The 27356-nt window shown below is 39.2% G+C and overlaps 1 protein-coding gene and 1 pseudogene across 6 annotated transcripts in view; one reads left to right on the top strand and one right to left on the bottom strand.

Moving 5' to 3' along the window:
- The window catches only part of GON4L (gon-4 like), a 90050-nt gene that overhangs the window by 26989 nt on the left and 35705 nt on the right, over window positions 1-27356 (top strand). For all 6 annotated transcript variants that reach the window (XM_007171902.2, XM_007171897.2, XM_057542711.1 and 3 more), the window contains 6 exons: window positions 1797-1847; window positions 2164-2259; window positions 3135-3254; window positions 3834-4004; window positions 7566-7758; window positions 14152-14253. In XM_007171902.2, the coding sequence (XP_007171964.2) occupies window positions 1797-1847; window positions 2164-2259; window positions 3135-3254; window positions 3834-4004; window positions 7566-7758; window positions 14152-14253 (733 nt within the window). The remainder of the gene's footprint in view (window positions 1-1796; window positions 1848-2163; window positions 2260-3134; window positions 3255-3833; window positions 4005-7565; window positions 7759-14151; window positions 14254-27356) is intronic.
- On the bottom strand, window positions 16928-27169 carry LOC103016566 (aurora kinase A-interacting protein-like; annotated as a pseudogene).

Below are 27356 nucleotides of genomic sequence, written 5' to 3'. Positions count from 1 at the left end.
GATCGAAATCAGGCTCTGAATTATGTCTACCAACCACGTATATAGTTGCAGAGAAGGTAGACAACCCAAGGCTATAGTTTATGTGGGAGAGCAAAGATTAGAGTCCATTTCTCTTGCTTCTTAATCTTAATAGACTGACTCCTTCCTGATGGATTTGGCAGTAGGAAAATTGATTGGTTTAGAAACAAACATGAGAAGAGGTATGGACCTGAATCACATCATTCCCTTTACACCCTGTATTGGGCCTGGCTCCACAGAGCTAGATAAGTAGCCACAACATGGCAGGGCTGAGGAGATGTGGAGGGCCTAAGGCTTCTTATAGAGACAGAACCTAATGGTCTGTTGGATTTTGTTCATGATGATTTTGTTGGGGTCACAGTTAGATGGTCAAAAAATTATGCACTCCAATGGTATTGTGTCAGGAGTATGTAAGAGGTTTTAAAGAATTCTTTAAAAACTTCCCCCCACCAACTCTATTGTTTTATTTATTTTTTTATTTTTAAAATTTATTTATTTATTTTTGGCTGCGTTGGGTCTTCATTGCTGTGCACGGGCACGGGCTTTCTCTAGTTGCAGCGAGGGGGGGCTACTCTTCGTTGCAGTGCGTGGGTTTCTCAATATGGTGGCTTCTCTCATTGCGGGGCATGGGCTCTAGGCACGCAGGCTTCAGGAGTCGTGGCACACGGGCTCAGTAGTTGTGGCTCACGGGTTCTAGAGTGCATGCTCAGTAGTTGTGGTGCACAGGCTTTGTTGCTCCGCGGCATGTGGGATCTTCCCAGAGCAGGGCTCGAACCCGTGTCCCCGGCATTGGCAGGCAGATTCTTAACCACTGCGCCACCAGGGAAGCCCCTCTATTGTTTTATTTTTTTTTAGACAGTTCTTTTATTTATTTATTTATTTTGGCTGTGTTGGGTCTTCATTTCTGTGCAAGGGCTTTCTCTAGTTGCAGCGAGCGGGGACCACTCTTCATTGCGGTGCGCGGGCCTCTCACTATCGTGGCCTCTCTTGTTGCGGAACACAGGCTCCAGACGCGCAGGCTCAGTAGTTGTGGCTCACGGGCTTAGTTGCTCCGCGGCATGTGGGATCCTCCCAGACCAGGGCTCGAACCCGTGTCCCCTGCATTGGCAGGCAGACTCTCAACCACTGTGCCACCAGGGAAGCCCTCTATTGTTTTAAAATCCTGAAAAAGTTGAAAAGAATTTTACAGTGAATCTAGATTCCATCTAGATTTAACAATGTAAAATTCTGCCAAATTTGCTTTATCTCTCCCTGTGTCTGTCTATTGTTTTTTCCTGGACTATTTGAAAAGAAGTTGTGTATGACTTGACACTTCACCCCGAAATCCTTCCGTAAGAACTTTTCATGACTAGCTTTTTGGAGGCATACTTATGGTGGATTTATGTAATTGATTAAGACATACTGATGGCAAAAGGCTGCTATCACCTGTAGTATCCTAGGTTTGTGTACTATTGTAGTTTACAAATAGTTTTCATATTTATTATTCTATGTGAACCCAAGCTGTAATATAAAGTAGACAATATAGACACTTTGTCCATTTACGGGTAATACAGATTCTTACTAGGTTTAAGGCAGAGATGCTAATGATGGAAATAGATTCATCTCTCCTTTTCTTCTGCCAAGCTCTGACAAATATTTGACAGTGTAGATCAGTACCCTTACATCACTGCAGCTACGTGTTAGTCTGATGGCTCCTTGTGATGGTAAAGAAGAAGTAAAAATGAAAAACAGTCTATTTTAATTAAGAGAACTTAACTATTTATATTCTTTGTTGGTAGGTAATTCCAACATGGAATATTTCACCAATTAAGAAGGCCAATGAAATTAAGGTAAACTTGGAAGAGGTAATTCTTATTCTTTTCCAGAAAGACTTCATCAGTTTCGAAACGCTTCTATTTGTTAACTTTTTCTGACCTATGTATTTATTTAAATTCCAGCTTTTTTTTTTTCCATTTCATTAGTCTTAGGTTTGACTCTCATGCTAGAAATCTTTTTAACTCCTGCCTCTTATTACTTGCTTTAGCTGCTTGTTGTGCTCTTAGGATTTTTTTGTTTTCCTGCTTTGCTTTCTTCCCCTTATTTCCCAAATACATATGATTCGTGTTTTCTATTATTTTATTTTTTTCTATAATTGTACTTATGTAGCCTCCTCAGTTTGTGGATATCCACCTTGAAGACGATGATTCCTCAGACGAAGAGTACCAGCCCGATGATGAAGAAGAAGATGAGACTGCTGAAGAGGTCAGTGGTTACCTGTGTGAGTGTTAGTTGGTAATGTAGAAAAAATTTGGCTCCACAAGGCAGAGTGTACTTTGCTTCCTTAGTAATATCACTTGTTCTATACAGAGGGTTGAAACACAGTTCTTTTTTCTACTCATTTCTTTGCATAAATCTAAGACTGTGACTCCTCTTCATGCTCCCTTGATTTTTTCATGTCTTGTATTATGAAATATAACACACATACAACATGCAGAACTGTGCATAGGATAAAAATTAAAATATACAGCTTAAATAACTATAAAGCTAATCCTTATGAAACTTCCTTAAAGTCATTAAGTATAACATTGCCAGACACCTCTTATCACAGTCACTTTTCTTCCCCTATAGACAGCCACTATCTTGAGTTTTTGGTAGTTACTTCCTTGCTTATCTTTCTACTTATATCACCTAAATATGCAGCTGTACACACTGAGTTCAGTTTTTTACTGTTTCTGTACCTTAGGTAAATGGAACCATAGTCTATTCTTTTGTGTGGCTTTTTTTTTTTTTTTTTGGTTCAACACAAGTCATTTGAGATTCATTTATACTGTTGCTTGTAGCTATAGTTTGTTCATTTTCATACTTAATGTTATATTCTATTTCTTAATGTGTTCTTTGACTTGTTTGTTAAAGCATTTTAAATCAATGCCTTACAGTTTTACAGAGTTCACAGTGCTTACGAGGATAGAGATCTGTTCCCTGTTCCTACCTTCAGGAAATTAAGCTTTTATTTAAATTTTATTCTCTTACTCTAATTCAGTGATTGATATTTTGTGCTTCATTCTATTGAGGTACTTCAAACTCAGTGGAATGAGATAGGGGCATACATATGAAAGTGAACTGGATTTGTCTTGTAGAGTTTATTGGAAAGTGATGTTGAAAGCACTGCTTCATCTCCACGTGGGGCAAAGAAATCCAGATTGAGGCAGTCTTCTGAGATGACTGAAACAGATGAGGAGAGTGGCATATTATCAGAGGTAAATCCACATCATACTAGCAAGATAAATTAGAGATGCTCTATAAGTAGATTATTTAACTGTATAAATAGATCATTTCTCCATGGTGATTCTAAGCCGTCACCCTTTGCCAAACATGATTCAAGATCAGTAATCATGCCATTATCTTCCTGGTATTTGTGACTAGTTATAACTGAATTTCAAATTCCCTTAAGTCAGTGAACAGTTAAGAGAAAACTGGAACTCAGTGACAGGGAGAGTTCTTATTAAGGGGCCAAATGTGAGTGACTGGCAGAGTTTCTTTCCTTCTACCCTTCTCTTTTTTGTTTGTGTTTTCTAATATTGTTCTAAAGCCATTTTTATTGTATTTCCCCGCTTTTGATAACCTAAGTGGCATCCTGTTGGCTTCATTGGAAATAGGATGAAACCTAATTAGATTAATGTCCTTGACAGTGCCTTTGTTTTTATATACCTCTATCTAGATGGGAAGAGAAAGATTGCTAGCACATGAAAGACATGCTTCTCTCCTCCTGCTTTTTTTTTTTCTCTTTTCTTCCCTTCCTCCCTTTAATTTTTAACATAGTTGCCTCTTTTAATCAGGCTGAGAAAGTCACCACACCTGCCATTAGGCACATCAGTGCTGAGGTAGTGCCCATGGGGCCTCCGCCCCCACCAAAGCCCAAACAGACCAAGGATAGTACTTTCATGGAGAAGTTGCATGCGGTAGATGAGGAGCTGGCTTCCAGTCCAGTCTGCATGGATTCTTTCCAGGTAACATAACTCTAAACTGCTGAAAAAGTCAAATGGAATAATTTAGTCGTTGCTCAGATTGGGAAGGGAGAAGGGAAGATGTTAAATTCTGATACAGTAAGTAACAGTCATGAAATTATAGGTCTTTGGTACTCTATTTAGTTTGTGCTATTTTATTGTAAGTGAGAATTAAGTGAGAATGGCAGTTCCTAAGGATGAAATAAGGTATGTGACAGAGAGCATTTTAAAATGTGGAACATAGGAACAACCTTCAGCCAGATTCCTCAAATATTAACCTTTACCACAATTGCTTTATCATTTTCTCCTTCTTTCTCTCTCTCTGTACACATTTATTTTTTCCTGAATTGCTTTAGAGTGTGTTGCAGTCATGATGTGCTTTTACCCCTAAATATCTTAGTGTATATGTCCTACAGATGAGGACATTTGATTATGAAAATAAGGATATATAATATTATATAGTCTATTAAAGTCCCTATTTGGATTTTGCCAATTGTCCCAATAATGTCTTTTATATAAAGCAAAAGAAAAATGATTTTTTTTTTGTGATCCGGGATCCAGTCTAGGATTACATGTTGTATTTAGTCATCTTGTCTCTTAGACTCTTTTTATTGGGAACAGTTTCTCAAGGTTTCATAACCTTGACGTTTTTGAACCTTATAGAGCAATTATTTTACAGAATGTTCCTCAATTTTGACTTTTCTGATACTTCCTCATAATTAGATTCAGGTTATGCACTTTTGGCACAAATATCACAGAAGTGATATGTCCTTTTTAGTGCATCATATCAGGAGGCACATGACTTCCACCATGTTAAATTTGATCACATGGTTAAGGTGGTGTCTGCTTGTTTTCCTCGCTGTAAAATTATTATTTTTCCATTTTTAAATTAATTAGTATGTATCTTTGAGGCAAAATATCTTTTCACACACTAATTTTAGCATCCATTGCTTGTTCTTGATTGAAACAGTCATTATTATGGTTATTGTCAAATGATGACCTTCTAACTTCCATCATTAGACAGTTCTTTTTTTTTTTTTTTTTTTAATCTTTATTTATTTATTTTTCTTTTGGCTGTGCTGCACGGCATGTAGGATCCTAGTTCCCTGACCAGGGATTAAACCCGCACCCCCTGATTGGAAGCGCAGAGTCTTAACCACTGGACTGCCACGGAAGTCCCAGCCAGTTATTTATTTATTTATTTTTTAACATCTTTATTGGAGTATAATTGCTTTATAATGTTGTGTTAGCTTCTGCTGTATAACAAAGTGAATCAGCTATATGTATACATATATCCCCATATCCTCTCCCTCTGGTGTCTCCTTCCCACCCTCCCTATCCCACCCCTCTAGGGGGGCACAAAGCACCAGGCTGATCTCCCTGTGCTATGTAGCTACTTCCCACTAGCTGTCTATTTTACATTTTGTAGTGTATATATGTTAATGCTGCTTTGTCACTTCGTCCCAGCTTACCCGTCCCCCTGGCCGTGCGCAACTGGCCGCACGCTCTGGAGCCTGCACGCCACAACTAGAGAGAAGCCCTCACGCCACACAAAAGATCCTGTGTGCTGCAACTAAGACCCAAAGCAGCCAAATAAATAAATAAATAAATAAATAAAATTTTAAAAAGTAAAAATAAAAGATACTTCTCTTAAAGTATCTTTTTAGGAAAAAAAAAGGAATAAACATACAGATCAGTGGAACAGAATTGATAGTCTAGAAATAAACTCTTAAATTTATGGTCAATTAATCTTTGACAAGTGTTCCAAGACCAATTAATGGGAAAAGAATAGTCTTTCAACAAATGGTGCTGTGACAACTGGAAATCCACATGCAAGAGTATAAAGTTAGACCCTTACCTCACACCACACTCAAAAGTTAACTCAAAATAGATCATTGACTTAAATGTAAGGGCTAAAATTATAGAACTCTTAGAACAAAACATAGAGTAAATCTTTTTGACCTTTGATTAGGCAGTGGTTTCTTAATACAATACCAAAAGCACAAATGACAAAAAGAATAGGTACGTTGGACCTCATCACAATTAAAAACTTTTGTGCCTCAGAGGATACATCAAAAAAGTGGAGACAACCCAGAAAGTGGGAGAAAATAATTGCAAATCACATATCTGATAAGGGTCTTGTATCTGCAATATATAATGAACTCTTATAAGTCAACAATAAAAAGACAACCGAATTAAAAAAGGGCAAAGAGTATGAATAGACATTATTCATTTCCTTTTTTCTCAATAAAAAGGAATGAGGGGCTTGCCTGGTGGTGCAGTGGTTAAGAATCCATCTGCCAATGCAGGGTACACGGGTTTGAGCCCTGGTCTGGGAAGATCCCACGTGCCGCAGAGCAACTAAGGCTGTGCGCTACAACTACTGAGCCTGCGCTCTAGAGCCCGCGAGCCACAACTCCTGAAGCACGCACGCCTAGAGCCTGGGCTCTGCAGTGAGAGAAGCCACCGCAATAAGAAGCCCACTCACAGCAACGAAGACCCAACGCAGCCAAAAATAAAATAGATAGAATAAATAAATTTTATTACAAAAAAAAAAAAGGAATGAGTACTGATACATGCTACAAAATGGATGAACTTGAAAACATTATGCTAAGTGAAAGAAGCCAGAGACAAAAGGCCACGTATGATTCCTTTTATTTATTTTAAAAAATATTTATTTATTTATTTATTTTGGCTGTGCTGGGTCTTCGTTGCGGCGTGTGAGATCTTTTTAATTGTGGCATGCAGACTTCTTAGTTGCGGCATGTGGACTCTTAGTTGTGGCATGCGGACTCTTAGTTGCGGCACGCGGACTCTTAGTTGCGGCATGCGGACTCTTAGTTGCGGTATGCGAACTCTTAGTTGCAGCACACGTGTGGGATCTAGTTCCCCGACCAGCGATCGAACCCAGGCCCCCTGCATTGGGAGCATGGAGTCTTACCCACTGGACCACCAGGGAAGTCCCTATGATTCCTTTTATATAAAATGTCCAGCATAAGCAAATCCATAGAGACAGAAAGATTAGTGGGTATCAGAGACGGGGATCAGGGAAGAATGGGGAGCTACCACTAAGGGAAATGGCCTTTCTTTTTGGGGTGATGAAAATGTTTTGGAATTAGATAGTGGTGATCTCACACAACTCTGTGAATATAGTAAGATCCACTCAGTTATACACTTCAAAAGAGTGAGTTTTATGGTGTGTGAATTATATCTTAATAAAGCTCTTATAAATGTTCCTGAGATGTTGGTTTTACAACTGATGTCATTATAAGGATATACAAGGATATATTGTACAACATGGGGAATATAGCCAATATTTTATAAGAACTATAAATGGAGTATAACCTTTTAAAAAAAAAAGACATTGGTACCTACAAAAAAAAAAAAATTGATGTCATTATCCTTAAAGTTTCTCAGACAAAGAATAATAAATCCAAATGGTTTAGAGAAGAGACCTTGTGTTTTAAGCTAAGAAGAGAAACACACAGGATATGATGAAGTTTGGAAAAATTGAAAGCATTAGGCATTCAGTGATATGTTTTTATTTCCTTCTCCATTGGCTAGCCCATGGATGACAGTCTCATTGCATTCCGAACTCGCTCTAAGATGCCTCTGAAAAATGTTCCCCTGGGGCAACTAGAGGCAGAGCTCCGAGCTCCAGACATCACCCCAGACATGTATGACCCCAATACAGCAGATGATGAGGATTGGAAGATGTGGCTGGGGGGACTTATGAATGATGATGTGGGGAATGAAGGTAAGTGGTTTTGTTTGCATTTAATATCTACTCTGTCCATGGTCTCTGGTAAAATTTTCATTAGTTAAAAGCTTAAAGAAAGGAGTGTTTTTGGTTAATTGATTTAATTGTGTATTTAACAATGTGGTCTAAATCAGTAGTTAAATTCCATCCCCCCCCTTTTTGTTTTTGTTAAAGAGTCTTTTGGGGAATCTTTTGAATGCTAAGATTCCTCCCGGGAAACATGAATGTACATATAATTGTATATATGATTTCACGAGAGTGCATTGACTCACTCGAAGACTATCATGTTAGTTAAGGTTCTTCCTGATGCAGGTGAAAGAATCCTAACTCTCAACTTGCTGAAGTTGAGAATCCTAATTCTCAACTTGCTGAATGAAACCAGACTTTGGGAAGGGCAGAAAAACCTACAGAGGAATTGAGACCCACTTTCCCTCTCAACAGCTGTTATCTCTACTTTTTGTCAGTCAACTGCATTCTCAAACCTATTTTTTTCTACAAGGCTGGAACTATGATCATAAGCACACCATTCACTTCTTGGTTTGTCCCCACATCAGAAGAACTCTCTCCTACAGGCTCCAGTTTGAAAAATCCAGAGGAACAACTCTTGATTGGTTGGGTTTGATCACATGCCCACTGTCTTGGTATTGCATGGCTTCAATAGGGAGACTGTTTCAGCATGGAGTCCTGTGATTGGCAGCACCTTGTAAACAGCAGGGTTGGAGTAAGCAATTACCCAAAAGAAGTGACAGTGTTTCCAGAAGTAGGGAAGGAGAATTGATCAGACAGAAACAATGTTGACTACAGTCATACATGGTGTAAGAATCCCTGCTGCAACCCTTATTTGTTTTAGAATATAAGTAAAATTCTTACTTTAAAACAATACATTGTTAAAATTGTCTTTGGTGGGTTTTTTTTAAGCATACTATAGTGAGAGTCAGTTACCATTCATCATTTTGTGCAGTGTTTCTGTAAATTTAGAGGAAATGAGAGATTGATTTAGTTTGTAGTGATTCCAGATGATGTCACATTCTTTTGATGGAATCAGGGCAGTTTTGTTACTATTGTTGTTTCCTTTTGACTCTCTTCAATGGGGAGTGACCAGGATATTCATACTGGTTGTGTTGTGGAAGATCACACTTTTTAAAAAATGTGTATAACTGAACCAAAGTCTTACTTGCATTTTTATGTGAACAGAGTCATTCACTATCTCACTTTAATCCATAGCCAAATTCATTGCTCCTATTTCTGGATCACATGATGTCCTATCAAACTTAATTACAGACAACTTACAGAGCATATCTTTATTCTTTTCCCTGTCTTCTAAGAACAACTACTGTAAGATTTTTGTGTTGAAAGGATAATGCTTTAAGATAAATAAGAGAACATACAGCTTGTATGGAAATAGACTGAGTAAATATTTGGGTAGGTAAGGCCAGGAATAAATTAGGATAAGTGAATGAAAGAAAGTAAGTTCTCATATTTACCTTATAAAGCTATTAATAACTATATTGCACATAATTTGGCATTTGGTATTGAGTACTTTCTTTTACAAGGCAGTGTGTTAGGTTCTATGAGAGAGAGAGGAAAATGATCATTTTGTTAGGGAGTAAACATGTATGAATGGTGCCTGGTCCATTGTTAAATGCATGATACATTTCAGATTAATGAAGTTGAATGAACTCAGATGCACCATAAAAGTGGCATAAGCTCTGTTCTAAGGTTTTAGAAGAGAGAGAATTATTGTTTAGCATGACCAGAGATAGCAACATGAAAAAGGTGGTATTTGAGATGGACCTTTGAAAGATATTTGACAACAGTGACAAGAGAGGAATCAGATGGGTGGAAGTGACATTGAGATAATATGTATTTAGGTTCTGTAGAATATATGCTCCCCAGAGTTTTCTCTTATATTCTGTATTATAACCATAAGGGTAATACGTGCTTGGAGTAAAGAAATCAAATATTGTGTAAAGAAAACTGTTAAAGCCTTTCCTCATGATGACAGTTTCATGCCGCAGAAGGATCACTGATAATAGTTTCATGTGCCTCTCGTGAGAGTTTTCAAATATGACGTTACCTTTTAGTTTTCCACATTAATGTGGCAATAGGAAGAATTTTAGTCCTAAATTTAAATTCCCTAAACATTTAGAAAAGACAGGTAACAAGAAGCAAATTGGTTTGAATTTTAGCATTTTTGTTCTTCTCCACCCACCTTCTATAGCAGAAGCGGTAATAAGCGATGAAATGCACAAACTTGCATGAAGGAGAAAAGGATGAAATTTGCAGCTGAGTCATTGACATATTAACTGGAGAGTCAGTTCCTTAATAATCAACAACTGATATATTATCGCATTAGTCTTCTGATAGGAGTCTAAGCTGCTACCTTTTCCATTCCTTACCCCTTTGAGAATCTGATGAAAGCTGTGCAGCCACTGCCCAGAAAAATGTACACATCTACATACATGAAGTTTTTTTATGTCACTTTTTTTGGGGATTTATTATTCTCATGAAGTTCATTTATTGACACTTCCTTTTTCTATCAGCGCATTCAAGGTCTAAGATACCAAGGCTCAAAAATCTCTGCAGAAAGGAGTGAACAGGGACAAAGATAATTCTATCCATTTTGTAAAAGTGTCAGAGAAATTCATTGTGTTGCTCTGTGTTATAGAATCAGTTGTTATACTGCTAGGATTACAACCCAGTTTAATATTCTAGGAATATATCTCAAAGAAGTCTCAGGGGACATTAAAGCATTTTTTAAATGCATGTGACGCTTCATAAGCAAGCTCTGCATTTTGTCCTTAGACCTAAGCTAAGACAAAATATTGATAGTAATTAAGTCAGGTTTTCATGGCTTTATTAGTGCAGCAGCTTTGGTGCCCTGATTGTTATCACCTTGGTTGAAAGAGCTGAAATGCTGGCTGTTGAGGAGGAAAGGCCAGACAGAGTTGGCTGTCAGGATTTTGGGAGTCTGGGTGGTGTTTCTCATAATTTGTCCCTAGAATTTGAATCAGAATCAGGGAGTGTAGGGATGTATTTGTTGGATGATGTTAAGATACAGATTCCAGGGACTTCCCTGGTGGTGCAGGGGTTAAGAATCCACCTGCTAAGGCAGGGGACGTGGGTTTGAGCCCTGGTCCGGGAAGATCTCACATGCCGCGGAGCAACTAAGCCCATGCGCCACAACTACTGAGCCTGCGTGCCACAACTACTGAAGCCCACGTGCCTAGAGCCCGTGCTCTGCAACAAGAGAAGCCACCGCAATGAGAAGCCCACGTACTGCAACAAGGACCCAACGCAGCCAAAATTAAAAAAAAAAAAAAAACAAACAGATTCCAGGGCCTCACTCCATACCTACTGAATCAGAATCACTAATGGTTATCGTCTAGGTATCTAATTCTTATATATCCTAAAGTTTGACAACTACTGGTCTGGGAGAAATAAGAGTGTATGATAAGGGTTGATCGAGGAAATGGAATAATGGTTAGTGGGGAGGGTGAAAATCCTCTTTCTTTAAAACAGTATTTTTTTGTTTCCTTATTAGGATAGATTTAAAAAAGAGAACATAGAGCCAATGACTAGGGTAGGTTTGGATCCCCAGATCTACCAGCTGAATTTTGTGAGTGCTGGTAAATAGGAAATGATGCTAGATATAGATCACAGTACCAAACTTTAGCCATATGCTGGTTTATTTTGGTAGTATTACGTGGCTAACTATTTTGACATGTTCCTAGTACCATCTGCTCTGCATATTATTAAAAGTGAGAGTCTCATTTGCAAAAAATAAGAGGCTGCACTAGAGGGGGGTGGGTACACAAAATTGAGATCAGCTGGGTAGATGCTGACATTGTCAGTCAGTCAAAAAAGTAATTCAACCCAGAGGGCAGGTTCCACAATCAGGGTACTAAAAGCTAAGCAGAACTCAGAAGAAACCTTCCTAAATGATTTTTCAACATGTTTGCCAAATGGGTTCTCTGAGAATATTGGCTGACCCGTTTGTATGGTATGGGCAGAAGCTGTCTATTGTAGTTCTTGCACGTAAACAGATGGGGGTCCAAACATGTGTGCAGTATCCATATGTTATAGGCTTTCCCCACAACTTATATTATTCAGCAACGTTTGTAAAGAACCTGCTGTAAAGAGACTTACATAGAAAGTACTATAGAGATTACGAAGACAGGATTCCATTCCTAAGGATTTAAAACATTTTTATTGGGGGATAAACCTATAGATGGGTGAAAAAGCCTTCACATTTAGATAGCTATATATATACAATGCAGATTTATATATTATAAACAATAAATGTTGAGTAAAGAATATCAGGTTAGATTGGGGTTTATCAGTACAAATTTTCTAGTGATTATGAATAAAAAATGTGTGTGTGTGACTTCCCTGGTGGTGCAAAGGTTAACAGTCAGCCTGCCAATGTAGGGGACACGGGTTCAATTCCTGGTCCGGGAAGATCCCACATGCCGCGGAGCAACTAAGCCCATGTGCCACAACTACTGAGCCTGCGCTCTAGAACCCACAAGCCACAACTACTGAGCCCGCACACCACAACTACTGAAGCCTGCGCGCGTAGAGCCTGTGCTCCACAACAAGAGAAGCTACCGCAGTGAGAAGCATGCACATCGCAATGAAGAGTAGCCCCCGCTCGCCACAACTAGAGAAAGCCTGCACGCAGCAACAAAGACTCAATGCAGCCAAAAATTAAAAAGTGTGTGTATATATTTTTATTTTTAATGAAAGTTATTTATTATGAAAAATTAAGAAAAGAAAGAGTTCTATCCTTCAGTCTTTGTTAATTCTTTCTAGATATTTTCTCTGTGTTTAATCAAGCACATATCTATCTTTTTTTCCAAGAAAGGAATCATACTATACATATTGTCCTGCATCTGCAACTTGCTTCGTTCACTTAATATAATTTAGACATCTTTCTATTGTAATATGTAGAGATCTCCCTCTCCTGTGTAATGGCACATGGTGGTAAGGAATTAGTTATTCTCATTTGCTAGGCGTTGTTTCTGCTTTTTCTTTTAATTCACTTCCTCAGTTGCACTAGCCACATTTCAAGTTCTCAGTTGCCTCATGTGGCTAGGGGCTACTGTTGTTGTACAATGCATATGTAGAACATTTCTGACCTTGCAGAAAATTCTGTTAGACGATGCTGATCTAAAGTTGTCCCAGGAAAAATTTTACCTTAATATAACAATCCAGGGGCTTCCCTGGTGGCACAGTGGTTAAGAATCTGCCTGCCAATGCAGGGTACACGGGTTCGAGCCCTGGTCCGGGAAGATCCCACATGCCGCAGATCAGCTAAGCCCGTGCACCACAACTACTGACCTGTGCTCTAGAGCCCACGAGCCACATCTGCTGAAGCCTGCGCGCCTAGAGCCCGTGCTCCACAACAAAGAGAAGCCACCGCCATGAGAAGACCACGTACCACAGCAAAGAGTAGTCCCCGCTCACTGCAACTAGAGAAAGCCCGCGCAGCAACAAAGACCCAATGCAGCCAAAAATAAATAAAATAAATTTATTAAAAATACATATATGTATAACAATCCATAACTGATTGACTCCTTCAAGATTTTTAGTTAGGAATCTAAAAGACATCATAGCATCAACAAAAATACCCATACTTCTATGCGCTGCCATTACAAATGTTTGTTATTTTGGTATATTTTTAGTTATTTCTGAATTATTGTAGGGATATAATTTTTTTATGCTTATGAGTATTATGTGTGTATTGTGTTGTACTTTTGTCATAAATGTGTTGAACATGTATAGAATGTTTACATTCTATATGTATATACTATTTTATACTAAGGCGTCATAATTACAGTCATTCCCTAATTATTGGGAATTAGGGTCATTCCTTTTTTCACTATCAATGCCTTTGTATAAAGAGTTTTATAAAAATATTTTAATGAGATGCACTACTCTAAGTGGGTTTACTGAGATAAATTATATGTTCAGTTTTCAGGCTTTTGCTGCATTTTGAGAAATTTAAGTTTTGTTTGAAGGAAGGAAGGAAGGAACATGGCTAATTGGGGAGAATAGGTGAGATAAGTCCGCTGTGGGAAATGATCTGTGCACAGGCACTGAGGAAAAAAAAGAATAAGTTGTTTAAAAACTTGAGAATAGGGAATTCCCTTGCAGTTAGGACTCTGCGCTTTCACTGCTGAGGGCCTGGGTTTAATTCCTGGTTAGGGAACTAAGATCCTGCAAGCCGTGTGGCGCAGCCAAAAAATAAGTAAAAAATAAAAATAAAAACTTCAGAATAAATGTGCTTTATTGGAGTAGATTCTTATGGTGCTGAACATCTTAAATTTTCATTAGAGATATGAGTTCAGAGTTGGGAATAAGTGTCTAAAACATTTTTTTTCCTAGATGAGGCAGATGATGATGACGATCCAGAATATAATTTCCTGGAAGACCTTGATGAACCAGACACAGAGGATTTCCGCACTGACCGGGCAGTAAGAATCACCAGTGAGTCTGTGTTTATTGAGTCCTGGTCTTGACTTCTCCACATCTACCTTTGTTTACTTTGCAGATTTTTGAGGTTGAAGTTTGTAGCCCACTCAAGACATTTAAGCTTCCTCTACCCATTTATTTCTATAATTCTTTAAATTTACATATATATTCAGGAAGCCTATCAGTTACTCATTTTTACATCCCACAGTCATGTATTGAGTATTTCGCAGCGATTGTACCAAAATGAATAAGATATGGCCTCTGCCTGTAGGACGTCAGCTTAGTAGGGGGATACAAACAGAAACAGTTATAGTACCAAGTGATAGGTGCTATAATAATAGTTTGTGTATACACTAGTAGCCTAAAAGAGGGTTATACTGTCCTAATGTATGGTATGGGTTAGGGAAGGATTCACAAAATGGGATGTTTTATTTTAGTTTTGAAGGAGCAATAAGAAATTTTTGCTGAATGGGGGCAGAGCGGGATATTGCAAATAGAAGGATTCTACAAACCATGGAATTATGAAACAACAATACATGGGTTTGGAAAATAGTAAGTAGTTTGGTTAAGTCGTATGAGTGAGTGGTGATAGAAGAGTTAAGCAGTGTTCAGTTCATAGAGAGCCTTAGATCTGATTTTTGATCTATCAAAAAGGAGAGCTCAAAAAAGGAAATAAATAGGAACTGATTTGGATTTTAGAAATACCACTTTGATTTAATGCCAGTTTAATGTATTGATTTGGTGGGTAAAGAGAGCAAGATTGGAGGCATGGAAAACAAGTAAATAACTTGGCTTGAGTCATTTGTTTAAAATTATTTCACTGCTAGTTTGCCAATGATGGAAAACATATTTCAGGAACTGTTGATTTTTATTGAGTGTGTGCATGACCCTGTACTGGAATAGTATACACAACATGGTGAAGGTAAGACGTTGGCTCTTGACGAGGTTATGAAGAAAGTTTTATAAGTATCCAAAAGTGTTTATTATGTACCTAAATAATGCAAGTCTTTGTGCAAAGAGAATTATGTAAACACAATCCTTTAGGACTTATGTTCTGTTTTGTTGCTTTATTTCATCTTTCATGTTGTTTTTAAGATTAGAATGCCATTTCCTTTATGAAGATCTTCCATTTATTTTGGTATGTTATGACAGTTAAGGTTGCATTGAAAGGAAAGCACCAGGAATCAAAGAGAAAGTGTAGAAAGAAAAGGCTTGAGGATTTAGGTTTTGAGAAAATTGTGAAGGAAGGTCTAGGAAGGTATGAGAAAAACCAAGAAAGCCCTGTGTCTCAGAAACCAAGGGAAGAGTCTTTCAAGAAGGAGCGAATGGTCCACAGTGTCATGTGCTGGTCATGAAACATTTTCTGCTTGAAGCAGAAAAGTAGGAGATTGTATTTCAATTCAGCTCTCAGCCTGGTATACACTTGCCTTCCCTTCTTGTTTGTCTGTTACTTTCTTCAGTTTATAGATACAGTTGACCTTGAGCAACTTGGAGGCTAGGGGTGCCCAACCCCAGTGTAGTTGAAAATCCGACTGGAAGTTTTGACTACCCGAAAACTTAACTACTAGTAGCCTACTGTTGAAGGCTTACCAATAAAATAAATAGTTATTAACATGTATTTTATATATAATGTGTTTTATATACTGTATTCTTACAATAAAGTAAGCTAGAGAAAAGAAAATGTTATTAAGAAAATCATAATAAGGAAGAGAAAATATGTTTACAGTACCGTATTTATTGATACTGTAAGTTATGTTATCTGTTTACAAGCTGAATCATCTGTCAGTATCTATATTAGTATTGTCTTATATGATACCAAACACTGTAGATATACATGTTACAAACACTAGACAAGAAAAATGAAAAGATAATGTGAAAAAGGAACATTTATTTACTGGTATAAGGATTCATGTATTGATAATGAAGAAGCAGCAGTATGATGGCTTGATGGTAACCTAGTGTAATTTATATGATTGCTTCACAGATCGCTTCTTAGTACTCTGGCCTATACACTGCTGAATGGTTACAAAATTTTTATGGCATACAGTATTACAGTCATATTCATGTACAGGATTGGAAACATTGTTACATTTTTTTAAAATGTGATAATAGGCTGATACACAGTTGATAATGTAATTTGAAAGCACAGTTATAAATCATTAATAAAACTAACATTAATTTTATTAATTATTAATTTTATATTAAATATCACTCACTTTATGCCTATGTAAGGATAGGCTATCCATTTCAATACAAGTCTTGTACATGATGTTCTACATGATGAGTACTTAGGCAGTGATGATGATGACGACACAGAAACATCTCATACAATTCTTGCCATACAGTTATTAGATTTTTACACAAAGATACACACACATACACAACAGATAAGTTTATTAACTATAGGCATTATGATTATTTACTATTCATTAAGTCGCAGTGGATCATCGTAAAGGCCTTCATCCTCCTTGTCTTCACATTGAGTAGGCTGAGGAGGAGGAGGGGTTGGTCTTGCTGTCTCGGGGTGGCAGAGGCAGGAGAGGTGGTGGAGGAGGAAGGGGAGGCAGAGACTGTAACTTTATGGAAATAACATTGTAATTTCTGTGTGACTTTTTTGCTTTTTCATTTCTCTAAAAATGTTTCTGTATGGTACCAGTCCCTCTCCCACCATGTGCTTTGGTTTCAGAGTCTATATCATAGAAGCGTCCTTGTAAAAGAAGTCAAAAGCAGTCTTAAATAATCGGAACCCTGCTGCCTGATTGTCTAATGTCAGTTTGTTTTCTGACACAGCTTCTTCTACATCTTCTTCCTCATCGTCTGGCACTGTTCTGGAAGCACTCATCTTCATCAAGTCATCTTTTGTTAATTCCTCTGGTGCGGTGTCTGTTAGCTCTTGAATTTCTCCGAGATTCAGAACTTGAAACCCTGCACCCCCATCTTTTTTTGGCCATATTCACAGTCTGTTTCATGATTTCCTTGATTGGCTCTGTCGTAAATCTTGTGAAGTCATGCAGGACATCTGAACACAGTTTTCTCCAGCAGGAATTTATTGTTTCAGGTATGATGGCTTTCATGGCTTTTTCTTTAACAATGATGGCATCTTCAGTGGTGTGATCCTTCCTCCAGACTTACGTGATGTTCTCTCCATTGGGATCTCTTCTTTAGTGTGGATAATCCTTTCCATAGAGTATCATGTGTAATGAGCTTTAAAGGTCCTTATGACCCCCGATCTAGAGGCTGAATTAGAGACATGTTTGGAGGCGAGTAGACCACTTAGATGCCTTCAGTGTTGAATTCATGGGGTTCTGGGTACCCAGGGGCATTGTCCAATTTCAAAAGAACTTTAAAAGGCAAGGTATTTCCTGACTTCAGGGACAAAGCATCGATGGAACCAATCCATAGAAAGGCCCTTCTTTTTGTATATCCAAAGACTGGCAGCTCGTGTTTATCTTTTCCCTTCAAGGTGAGCAGCTTTATAGATAAGGGCAGTCCTGGTGGTAAATGCGACTGCATTTTCACAAAACAGTAGACTTAGTGTCTCCCTTCCTGCCTTAAATCCTGGTGCTTGCTTCTCTTCCTTACTAATGTCTTTTGAGGCTTTATTTTTTTATTTTTTAAAATATTTTCCCCTCCAGAATAGGGCACTTTCATCTGCACTAAAAACCTGTTCAGGCAGATATCCTTTCTCCTCAGTCTGGGAACTTGTCTGCTGCCTCTGCGTGAGCAGAGGCTGCTTCTCCTGTTATCTTGACAGTTTTTAAGCCAAACCTCTTTCTAAAATTATCAAACGATCCTTTGCTGGCATTAAATTCTCCAGCCTTAGATCCTTCATCTTCCTTTTGCTTTAAGTTGTCATATAATGACTTTGCTTTTTCTCAAATCATATTAGAGTCTATAGGTATGCCTTTCTTATAGCAATCCTGCACCCACATAAAAGCTGCATTTTCAATATGAGATAAAAAGGTATTTCACAAAAAGTACAAGGTTTTTGCACCTGCCGGCATAGCAGCAGCTATGGCTTCATGAATTTCCTTTCCATTTTTTACAATGGTCCTTACACTGGATTCATTTATCTTGAAATGGTGGGAAATCATAGCTGCAGACCGCAATCTCTGGTACGTATCAAGCAATTCAGCATCTTCTTGTAATGTCATGACATTTCTCTGCTTCTTGGGAGCACTGCCAGCATCACTAGTGGCACTTCGCATGGGTCCCATGGTGTTATTCAAGGCCTATGGTATTATACTAAACTTGATGAAAAATACTCAAGAACCGCAAGAGATCACTTTTTCCTACGGTACACAATTTGCTGGAGAGACGAACTGCTCAGGAGATGTTTTAAGCAGATACTTCTAACACCTGAGCTAGCAACAGGAGGTGGCTATGAAATTATTACAGAAGTACAGTATATGCCACAGTTAATTTTATGCAGTTATGATTTCATACTGCATCTTTATGTTTGGGTTTCTCTCAACTGTGAATGGTGCCAGGTATGGTCTGTAAGCGTGTGCATAAGTTTTGATAAATTTTAACTTTTTAGAGTAGATTTGTGTGCATTTTATGGTAGTAAATGATAAAATAGACTAGTATCTACATACAGTTTATGCATTCATGACATACCTAACTTTTTCTTAAATTTTTTGGTATTTCTAGGCTCTGTGGTTTGTCTGAGGGTTTTTTCAAATTGTTGCCCATCCCCCGCAAATTGTTCCAATATATTTACTGAAAAAATCTGCATATAAGTGGGCCCATACAGTTCAATTCCATGTTGTTCAAGGGTCAACTGTAATTTCTCAGGGAGATCCTCCTCAATTAGGATTGATCTTCTTGCTCTGTAATCCATACTATTTTTTTTTCACAACTCACACACACGCACTGTATTTTATTTTTACAAGAGAGAAATAAACTGACACCAAGCATTGTAAATGGATGACCACAACAAAAGCAACAATGATTGCAGTTACCAAACACGAAACACACTCATACTATGTCATAATATTGACATTCAGTCCAGTAAACCTCCACTGTAACAGCTCCTTTACTTTGCAGTGAAAATTGATTTGTATATTTTTTGCCTCTGAGTCCTTGTGGGATTTTTTTTGTTGTTGTTCAAACAGAAAGTCACAAAAATTATAATCATCCTCATCAGTTCACTCAGTCCCATGCAATTAATTCTTTTTTTTTCATCTTGATCTTTTGTTAGCACTTTAATGAATTCATCAGTTTTCCATTAGAGTTCTGAAAATGCTTATTCATTCAGTTCAGCAGTATAGTCAGTTACCAGAAACCTGTACTTGTCTTTTCCATGAATTCCTTGAAGATGAAACCCTTTTATAGGAACATTTTTGCGAAAGCATCAGGGTACACCCAGAACTGTCTGTAAATGACAAAAGACTTTAAAATGACCATGGTTAAAGATTTGATGAAAGTTCATAATAATGCAATTGACAAGGAAATTTAGTTATTTCTGAGATATACATTTTAAAGTAATAACTAGAATTATGACATAACATTATACCAGAACATATAAGATTTTTAGAAATTTAATGTAATGTCTGAAACATTTATATTAACATATTTCCATACAAATAACCCAAAGAAAGTTTAGTATTAGTTGTTTTTTTTGTTTGTTTGTTTTTTTATACTGCAGGTTCTTATTAGTCATCAATTTTATACACATCACTGTATACATGTCAGTCCCAATCGCCCAATTCAGCACACCACCATCCCCACCCCATTGCGGTTTTCCCCCCTTGGTGTCCATACGTTTGTTCTCTACATCTGTGTCTCAACTTCTGCCCTGCAAACCGGTTCATCTGTACCATTTTTCTAGGTTCCACATACATGCGTTAATATACGATATTTGTTTTTCTCTTTCTGACTTACTTCACTCTGTATGACAGTCTCTAGATCCATCCACGTCTCAACAAATGACTCAATTTTGTTCCTTTTTATGGGTGAGTAATATACCATTGTATATATGTACCACAACTTCTTTATCCATTCATCTGTCGATGGGCATTTAGGTTGCTTCCATGACCTGGCTATTGTAAATAGTGCTGCGATGAACACTGGGGTGCATGTGTCTTTTTGAATTATGGTTTTCTCTGGGTATGTGCCCAGTAGTGGGATTGCTGGATCATATGGTAATTCTATTTTAGTTTTTTAAGGAACCTCCATACTGTTCTCCATAGTGGCTGTATCAATTTACATTCCCACTAACAGTGCAAGAGGGTTTCCTTTTCTCCACACCCTCTCCAGCATTTGTTGTTTGTAGATTTTCTGATGATGCCCGTTCTAACTGGTGTGAGGTGATACCTCATTGTAGTTCTGATTTGCATTTCTCTAATAATTAGTGATGTTGAGCAGCTTTTCATGTGCTTCTTGGCCATCTGTATGTCTTCTTTGGAGAAATGTCTTTTTAGGTCTTCTGCCCATTTTTGGATTGGGTTGTTTGTTTCTTTAATATTGAGCTGCATGAGCTGTTTATATATTTTGGAGATTAATCCTTTGTCCGTTGATTCGTTTGCAAATACTTTCTCCCATTCTGAGGGTTGTCTTTTCGTCTTGTTTATGGTTTCCTTTGCTGTGCAAAAGCTTTGAAGTTTCATTAGGTCCCATTTGTTTATTTTTGTTTTTATTTCCATTACTCTAGGAGGTGGATCAAAAAATATCTTGCTGTGATTTATGTCAAAGAGTGTTCTTCCTATGTTTTTCTCTAAGAGTTTTATAGTGTCCGGTCTTACATTTAGGTCTTGAATCCATTTTGAGTTTATTTTTGTGTATGGTGTTAGGGAGTGTTCTAATTTCATTCTTTTACATGGAGCTGTCCAGTTTTCCCAGCACCATTTATTGAAGAGACTGTCTTTTCTCCATTGTATATCTTTGCCTCCTTTGTCATAGATTAGTTGACCATAGGTGCGTGGGTTTATCTCTGGGCTTTCTATCCTGTTCCATTGATCTATGTTTCTGTTTTTGTGCCAGTACCATATTGTCTTGATTACTGTAGCTTTGTAGTATAGTCTGAAGTCAGGGAGTCTGATTCCTCCAGCTCCGTTTTTTCCCCTCAAGACTGCTTTGGCTATTTGGGGTCTTTTGTGTCTCCATATAAATTTTAAGATGATTTGTTCTAGCGCCGTAAAAAATGCCATTGGTAATTTGATAGGGATTGCACTGAATCTGTAGATTGCTTTGGGTAGTATAGTCATTTTCACAGTATTGATTCTTCCAATCCAAGAACATGGTATATCTCTCCGTCTGTTGGTATCATCTTTAATTTCTTTCATCAGTGTCTTATAGTTTTCTGCATACAGGTCTTCTGTCTCCCTAGGTAGGTTTATTCCTAGGTATCTTATTCTTTTTGTTGCAGTGGTAAATGGGAGTGTTTCCATAATTTCTCTTTCAGATTTTTCATCATTAGTGTATAGGAATGCAAGAGATTTCTGTGCATTAATTTTGTATCCTGCAACTTTACCAAATTCATTGATTAGCTCTAGTAGTTTTCTGGTGGCATCTTTAAGATTCTCTATGTATAGTATCATGTCATCTGCAGACAGTGACAGTTTTACTTCTTCTTTTCCAATTTGTATTCCTTTTATTTCTTTTTCTTCTCTGATTGCCGTGGCTAGGACTTCCAAAACTATGTTGAATAATAGTGGTGAGAGTGGACATCCTTGTCTCGTTCCTGATCTTAGAGGAAATGCTTTCAGTTTTTCACTATTGAGAATGATGTTTGCTGTGGGTTTGTCATATATGGCCTTTATTATGTTGAGGTAGGTTCCCTCTATGCCCACTTTCTGGAAAGTTTTTATCATAAATGGGTGTTGAATTTTGTCGAAAGCTTTTTCTGCATCTATTGAGATGATCATATGGTTTTTATTCTTCAATTTGTTAATATGGTGTATCACATTGATTGATTTGCGTATATTGAAGAATCCTTGCATCCCTGGGATAAATCCCACTTGATCATGGTGTATGATCCTTTTAATGTGTTGTTGGATTCTGTTTGCTAGTCTTTTGTTAAGGATTTTTGCATCTATATTCATCAGTGATATTGGTCTGTAATTTTCTTTTTTTGTAGTATCTTTGTCTGGTTTTGATATCAGGGTGATGGTGGCCTCGTAGAATGAGTTTGGGAGTGTTCCTTCCTCCCCAGTTTTTTGGAAGAGTTTGAGAAGGATGAGTGTTAACTCTTCTGTAAATGTTTGATAGAATTCGCCTGTGAAGCCATCTGGTCCTGGACTTTTGTTTGTTGGAAGATTTTTTTTTTTTTTTTAAAGTTTTACTTGATTTTATTTATTTATTTATTTATTTATTTATTTATTTATTTATTTTTGGCTGTGTTGGGTCTTCGGTTCGTGCGAGGGCTTTCTCCAGTTGCGGCAAGCGGGGGCCACTCTTCATCGCGGTGCGGGGACCGCTCTTCATCGCGGTGCGCGGGCCTTTCTCTATCGCGGCCCCTCCCGTCGCGGGGCACAGGCTCCAGACGCGCAGGCTCAGCAATTGTGGCTCACGGGCCCAGCCGCTCCGCGGCATGTGGGATCGTCCCAGACCAGGGCTCGAACCCGTGTCCCCTGCATTAGCAGGCAGATTCTCAACCACTGCGCCACCAGGGAAGCCCTGTTGGAAGATTTTTAATCACAGTTTCAATTTCATTACTTGTGATTGGTCTGTTCATATTTTCTGTTTCTTCCTGGTTCAGTCTTGGAAGCTTATACCTTTCTAAGAATTTGTCCATTTCTTCCAGGTTGTCCATTTTATTGGCATAGAGTTGCTTGTAGTAGTCTCTTACGATACTTTGTATTTCTGCGGTGTCTGTTATAACTTCTCCTTTTTCATTTCTAATTTGATTGATTTGAGTCCTCTCCCTCTTTTTCTTGATGAGGCTGGCTAATGGTTTATCAATTTTGTTTATCTTCTCAAAGAACCAGCTTTTAGTTTTATTGATCTTTGCTATTGTTTTCTTTGTTTCTATTTCATTTATTTCTGCTCTGATCTTTATGATTTCTTTCCTTCTGCTAACTTTGGGTTTTGTTTGTTCTTCTTTCTTTAGTTCCTTTAAGGGTAAGGTTAGATTGTTTACTTGAGATTTTTCTTGTTTCTTGAGGTAGGCTTGTATAGCTATAAACTTCCCTCTTAGAACTGCTTTTGCTGCATCCCATAGGTTTTGGATCATCGTGTTTTCATTGTCATTTGTCTCTAGGTATTTTTTGATTTCCTCTTTGATTTCTTCAGTGATCTCTTGGTTATTTAATAACGTATTGTTTAGCCTCCATGTGTTTGTGTTTTTTACGTTTATTTCCCTGTAATTCATTTCTAATCTCATAGCATTGTGGTCAGAAAAGATGCTTGATATGATTTCAGTTTTCTTAAATTTACTGAGGCTTGATTTGTGACCCAGGATGTGATCTATCCTGGAGAATGTTCCATGTGCACTTGAGAAGAAAGTGTAATCTGCTGTTTTTGGATGGAATGTCCTATAAATATCAATTAAATCTATGTGGTCTACTGTGTCATTTAAAGCTTCTGTTTCCTTATTTATTTTCATTTTGGATGATCTGTCCATTGGTGTAAGTGAGGTGTTAAAGTCCCTCACTATTATTGTGTTACTGTTGATTTCCTCTTTTACAGCTGCTAGCAGTTGCCTTATGTATTGAGGTGCTCCTATGTTGGGTGCATATATATTTATAATTGTTGTATCTTCTTCTTGGATTGATCCCTTGATCATTATGTAGTGGCCTTCCTTGTCTCTTGTAACATTCTTTATTTTAAAGTCTATTTTATCTGATATGAATATAGCTACTCCAGCTTTCTTTTGATTTCCATTTGCATGGAATATCTTTTTCCATCCCCTCACTTTCAGTCTGTATGTGTCCCTAGGTCTGAAGTGGGTCTCTTGTAGACAGCATATATATGGGTCTTGTTTTTGTTTTTTTTTTTAAATTTTAATTAATTAATTTATTTATGGCTGTGTCGGGTCTTCGCTTCTGTGCGAGGGCCCTCTCCAGTCACGGCAAGCGGGGGCCACTCCTCATCACGGTGTGCGGGCCCCTCACCACCGCGGCCCCTCCCGCTGCGGAGCACAGGCTCCAGACGCGCAGGCCCAGCAATTGTGGCTCACGGGCCTTTTCGCTCCGCGGCATGTGGGATCCTCCCAGACCAGGGCTTGAACCCATGTCCCCTGCACCGGCAGGCAGACCCCCAACCACTGCGCCACCAGGGAAGCCCCCTGGGTCTTGTTTTTGTATCCATTCAGCAAGCCTGTGTCTTTTGGTTGGAGCATTTAATCCATTCACGTTTAAGGTAATTATCGATATGTATGTTCCTATGACCATTTTCTTAATTGTTTTGGGTTTATTTTTGGAGGTCCTTTTCTTCTCTTGTGTTTCCCACTTAGAGAAGTTCCTTTAGCATTTGTTGTAGAGCTGGTTTGGTGGTGCTGAATTCTCTTAGCTTTTGCTTGTCTGTAAAGCTTTTGATTTCTCCATCTAATCTGAATGAGATCCTTGCCGGGTAGAGTAATCTTGGTTGTAGGTTCTTCCCTTTCATCACTTTAAGTATATCATGCCACTCCCTTCTAGCTTGTAGAGTTTCTGCTGAGAAATCAGCTGTTAACCTTATGGGAGTTCCCTGGTATGTTATTTGTCGTTTTTCCCTTGCTGCTTTCAATAATTTTTCTTTGTTTTTAATTTTTGCCAATTTGATTACTATGTGTCTCAGCGTGTTTCTCCTTGGGTTTATCCTGTATGGGACTCACTGCGGTTCCTGGACTTGGGTGGCTATTTCCTTTCCCATGTTAGGGAAGTTTTCGACTATAATCTCTTCAAATATTTTCTCAGGTCCTTTCTCTCTCTCTTCTCCTTCTGGGACCCCTATAATGCGAATGTTATTGCGTTTAATGTCGTCCCAGAGGTCTCTTAGGCTGTCTTCATTTCTTTTCATTCTTTTTTCTTTATTCTGTTCTGCAGCAGTGAATTCCACCATTCTGTCTTCCAGGTCACTTTTCTGTTCTTCTGCCTCAGTTATTCTGCTATTGATTCCTTCTAGTGTAGTTTTCATTTCAGTTATTGTATTGTTCATCTCTGTTTGTTTGTTCTTTACTTCTTCTAGGTCTTTGTTAAACATTTCTTGCATCTTCTCGATCTTTGCCTCCATTCTTTTTCCAAGGTCCTGGATCATCTTCGCTGTCATTATTCTGAACTCTTTTTCTGGAAGATTGCCTATCTCCACTTCATTTAGCTGTTTTTCTGGGGTTTTATCTTGTTCCTTCATCTGGTACATAGCCCTCTGCTTTTTCATCTGTCTATCTTTTTGTGAATGTGGTTTTTGTTCCACAGGCTGCAGGATTGTAGTTTTCTTGCTTCTGCTGTCTGCCCTCTGGTGGATGAGGCTATCTAAGAGGCTTGTGTAAGTTTCCTGATGGGAGGGACTGGTGGTGGGTAGAACTGTTACTGTGGTGGGCAGAGCTCAGTAAAAGTTTAATCTGCTTGACAGCTGATGGGTGGGGGTGGGGGTGGGGGTGGGTTCCCTCCCTGTTGGTTGTTTGGCCTGTGGCAACCCAACACTGGAGCCTACCTGGGCTCTTTGGTGGGGCTAATGACAGACTCTGGGAGGACTCACGCCAAGGAGTACTTCCCAAACTTCTGCTGCCAGTGTCCTTGTCCCCACAGTGAGCCACAGTCCCCTCCATCCCACCTCTGTAGCAGACCCTCCAACACTAGCAGGTAGGTCTGGTTCAGTCTCCCCTGGGGTCACTGCTTCTTCCCCTGGGTCCCAATGCGCACACTACTTTGCGTGTGCCCTCCAAGAGTGAAGTCTATTTCCCCCAGTCCTGTCAAAGTCTTGCAATCAATTCCCACTAGGCCTCAAAATCTGATTCTCTAGGAATTCCTCCTCCCGTTGCTGGACCCCCAGGTTGGGAAGCCTGACGTGGGGCTCAGAACCTTCACTCCAGTGGGTGGACTTCTGTGGTATAAGTGTTCTCCAGTCTGTGAGTCGCCCACCCAGCAGTTATGGGATTTGATTTTACTGTGATTGCGCCCCTCCTACCGTCTCACTGTGGCTTCTCCTTTGTCTTTGGATGTGGGGTATCTTTTTTGGTGAGTTCCCGTGTCTTTCTGTCGATGATTGTCCAGCAGCTAGTTGTGATTATGGTGTTCTCGCAAGAGGGAGTGAGAGCATGTCCTTCTACTCCGGCATCTTGGGTCCTCCTCCTGATTATATCAATCCATACTATATTTTATATGTCCTTTTTTTTTTTTTTTTTTGGCTAAGTTCTCTGAATATTTATTACAATGGGTCATCAGCAGTAAAAGGGCTGGGGGAGAGACACACAAGACTGATTTGCCCTTCCGGTAGATCTTGGGGGTCTGCCAGCCTGCGGGCGCTTCCTTCAGGCCCACTTTCTGCCAGATGCACCTCAGGTCTCTCTCAAACCTCATCTGCTTCCGTTTTAGGCGTCCCTCCCTGACTTTCCGCCACAGGAACCGGGTCCTCTTGACCAGCTTGCGGTACTTGTGATGATTCATCTTCTGCCGGTGGATCTTGAGCACGTTTTTGCACTGTATCTGGGGTGCGTCCCAGATCTCCTTACCCCCCTGCTTGACCCCTTCCCCCTGGGCGGACACTCATAGACTTGGGCTGGAGACACAGTCCCTGGGGCCCCAGAGTCCATTCCGGGCAGGAGGTAGCGAACGGTCAGCCAGCTCTCCATGGGGCTGATAGACATCTTCCTGGGGACCAGCATCTCCTCAAGCTCCATGTGGACCCGCCTGTCAGGGAGGGAGGCAGCCCCACTTGGGCCTATTGGTTGTATGCTGTGGTGAGGCCTGCAGGCATGCCTGCCCAGCACCCCACAGACAGGCCAAGGCCCACTGCAACCTGCCCAGGGAACAGCCCTGAGCAGCTGGGAAGTCAGGCGCACCATGAACATGGTCTGTGCTTCGTGGCGGCCCCAGGCACTCAGCAGAGCCTGAGGTGCCCACTGCGCAGGTGGTGTCGACGCTCGGGTCTTAGGCCCCGAGCCCCAGCCGGCCGCGGCTGCCTCCGCTGTCCCTGGAGCCCGCACACCGCGACCTCACACCGACTCTTCCCTATATGTCCTTTTTAATACTCATCTC

The sequence above is a fragment of the Balaenoptera acutorostrata genome, chromosome 1, assembly GCF_949987535.1.
Source record: "Balaenoptera acutorostrata chromosome 1, mBalAcu1.1, whole genome shotgun sequence".
Lineage (NCBI taxonomy): Eukaryota > Metazoa > Chordata > Mammalia > Artiodactyla > Balaenopteridae > Balaenoptera > Balaenoptera acutorostrata.
Note: the sequence above shows the minus strand (reverse complement) of the source record. Positions and strands in the feature narration are given on the sequence as shown.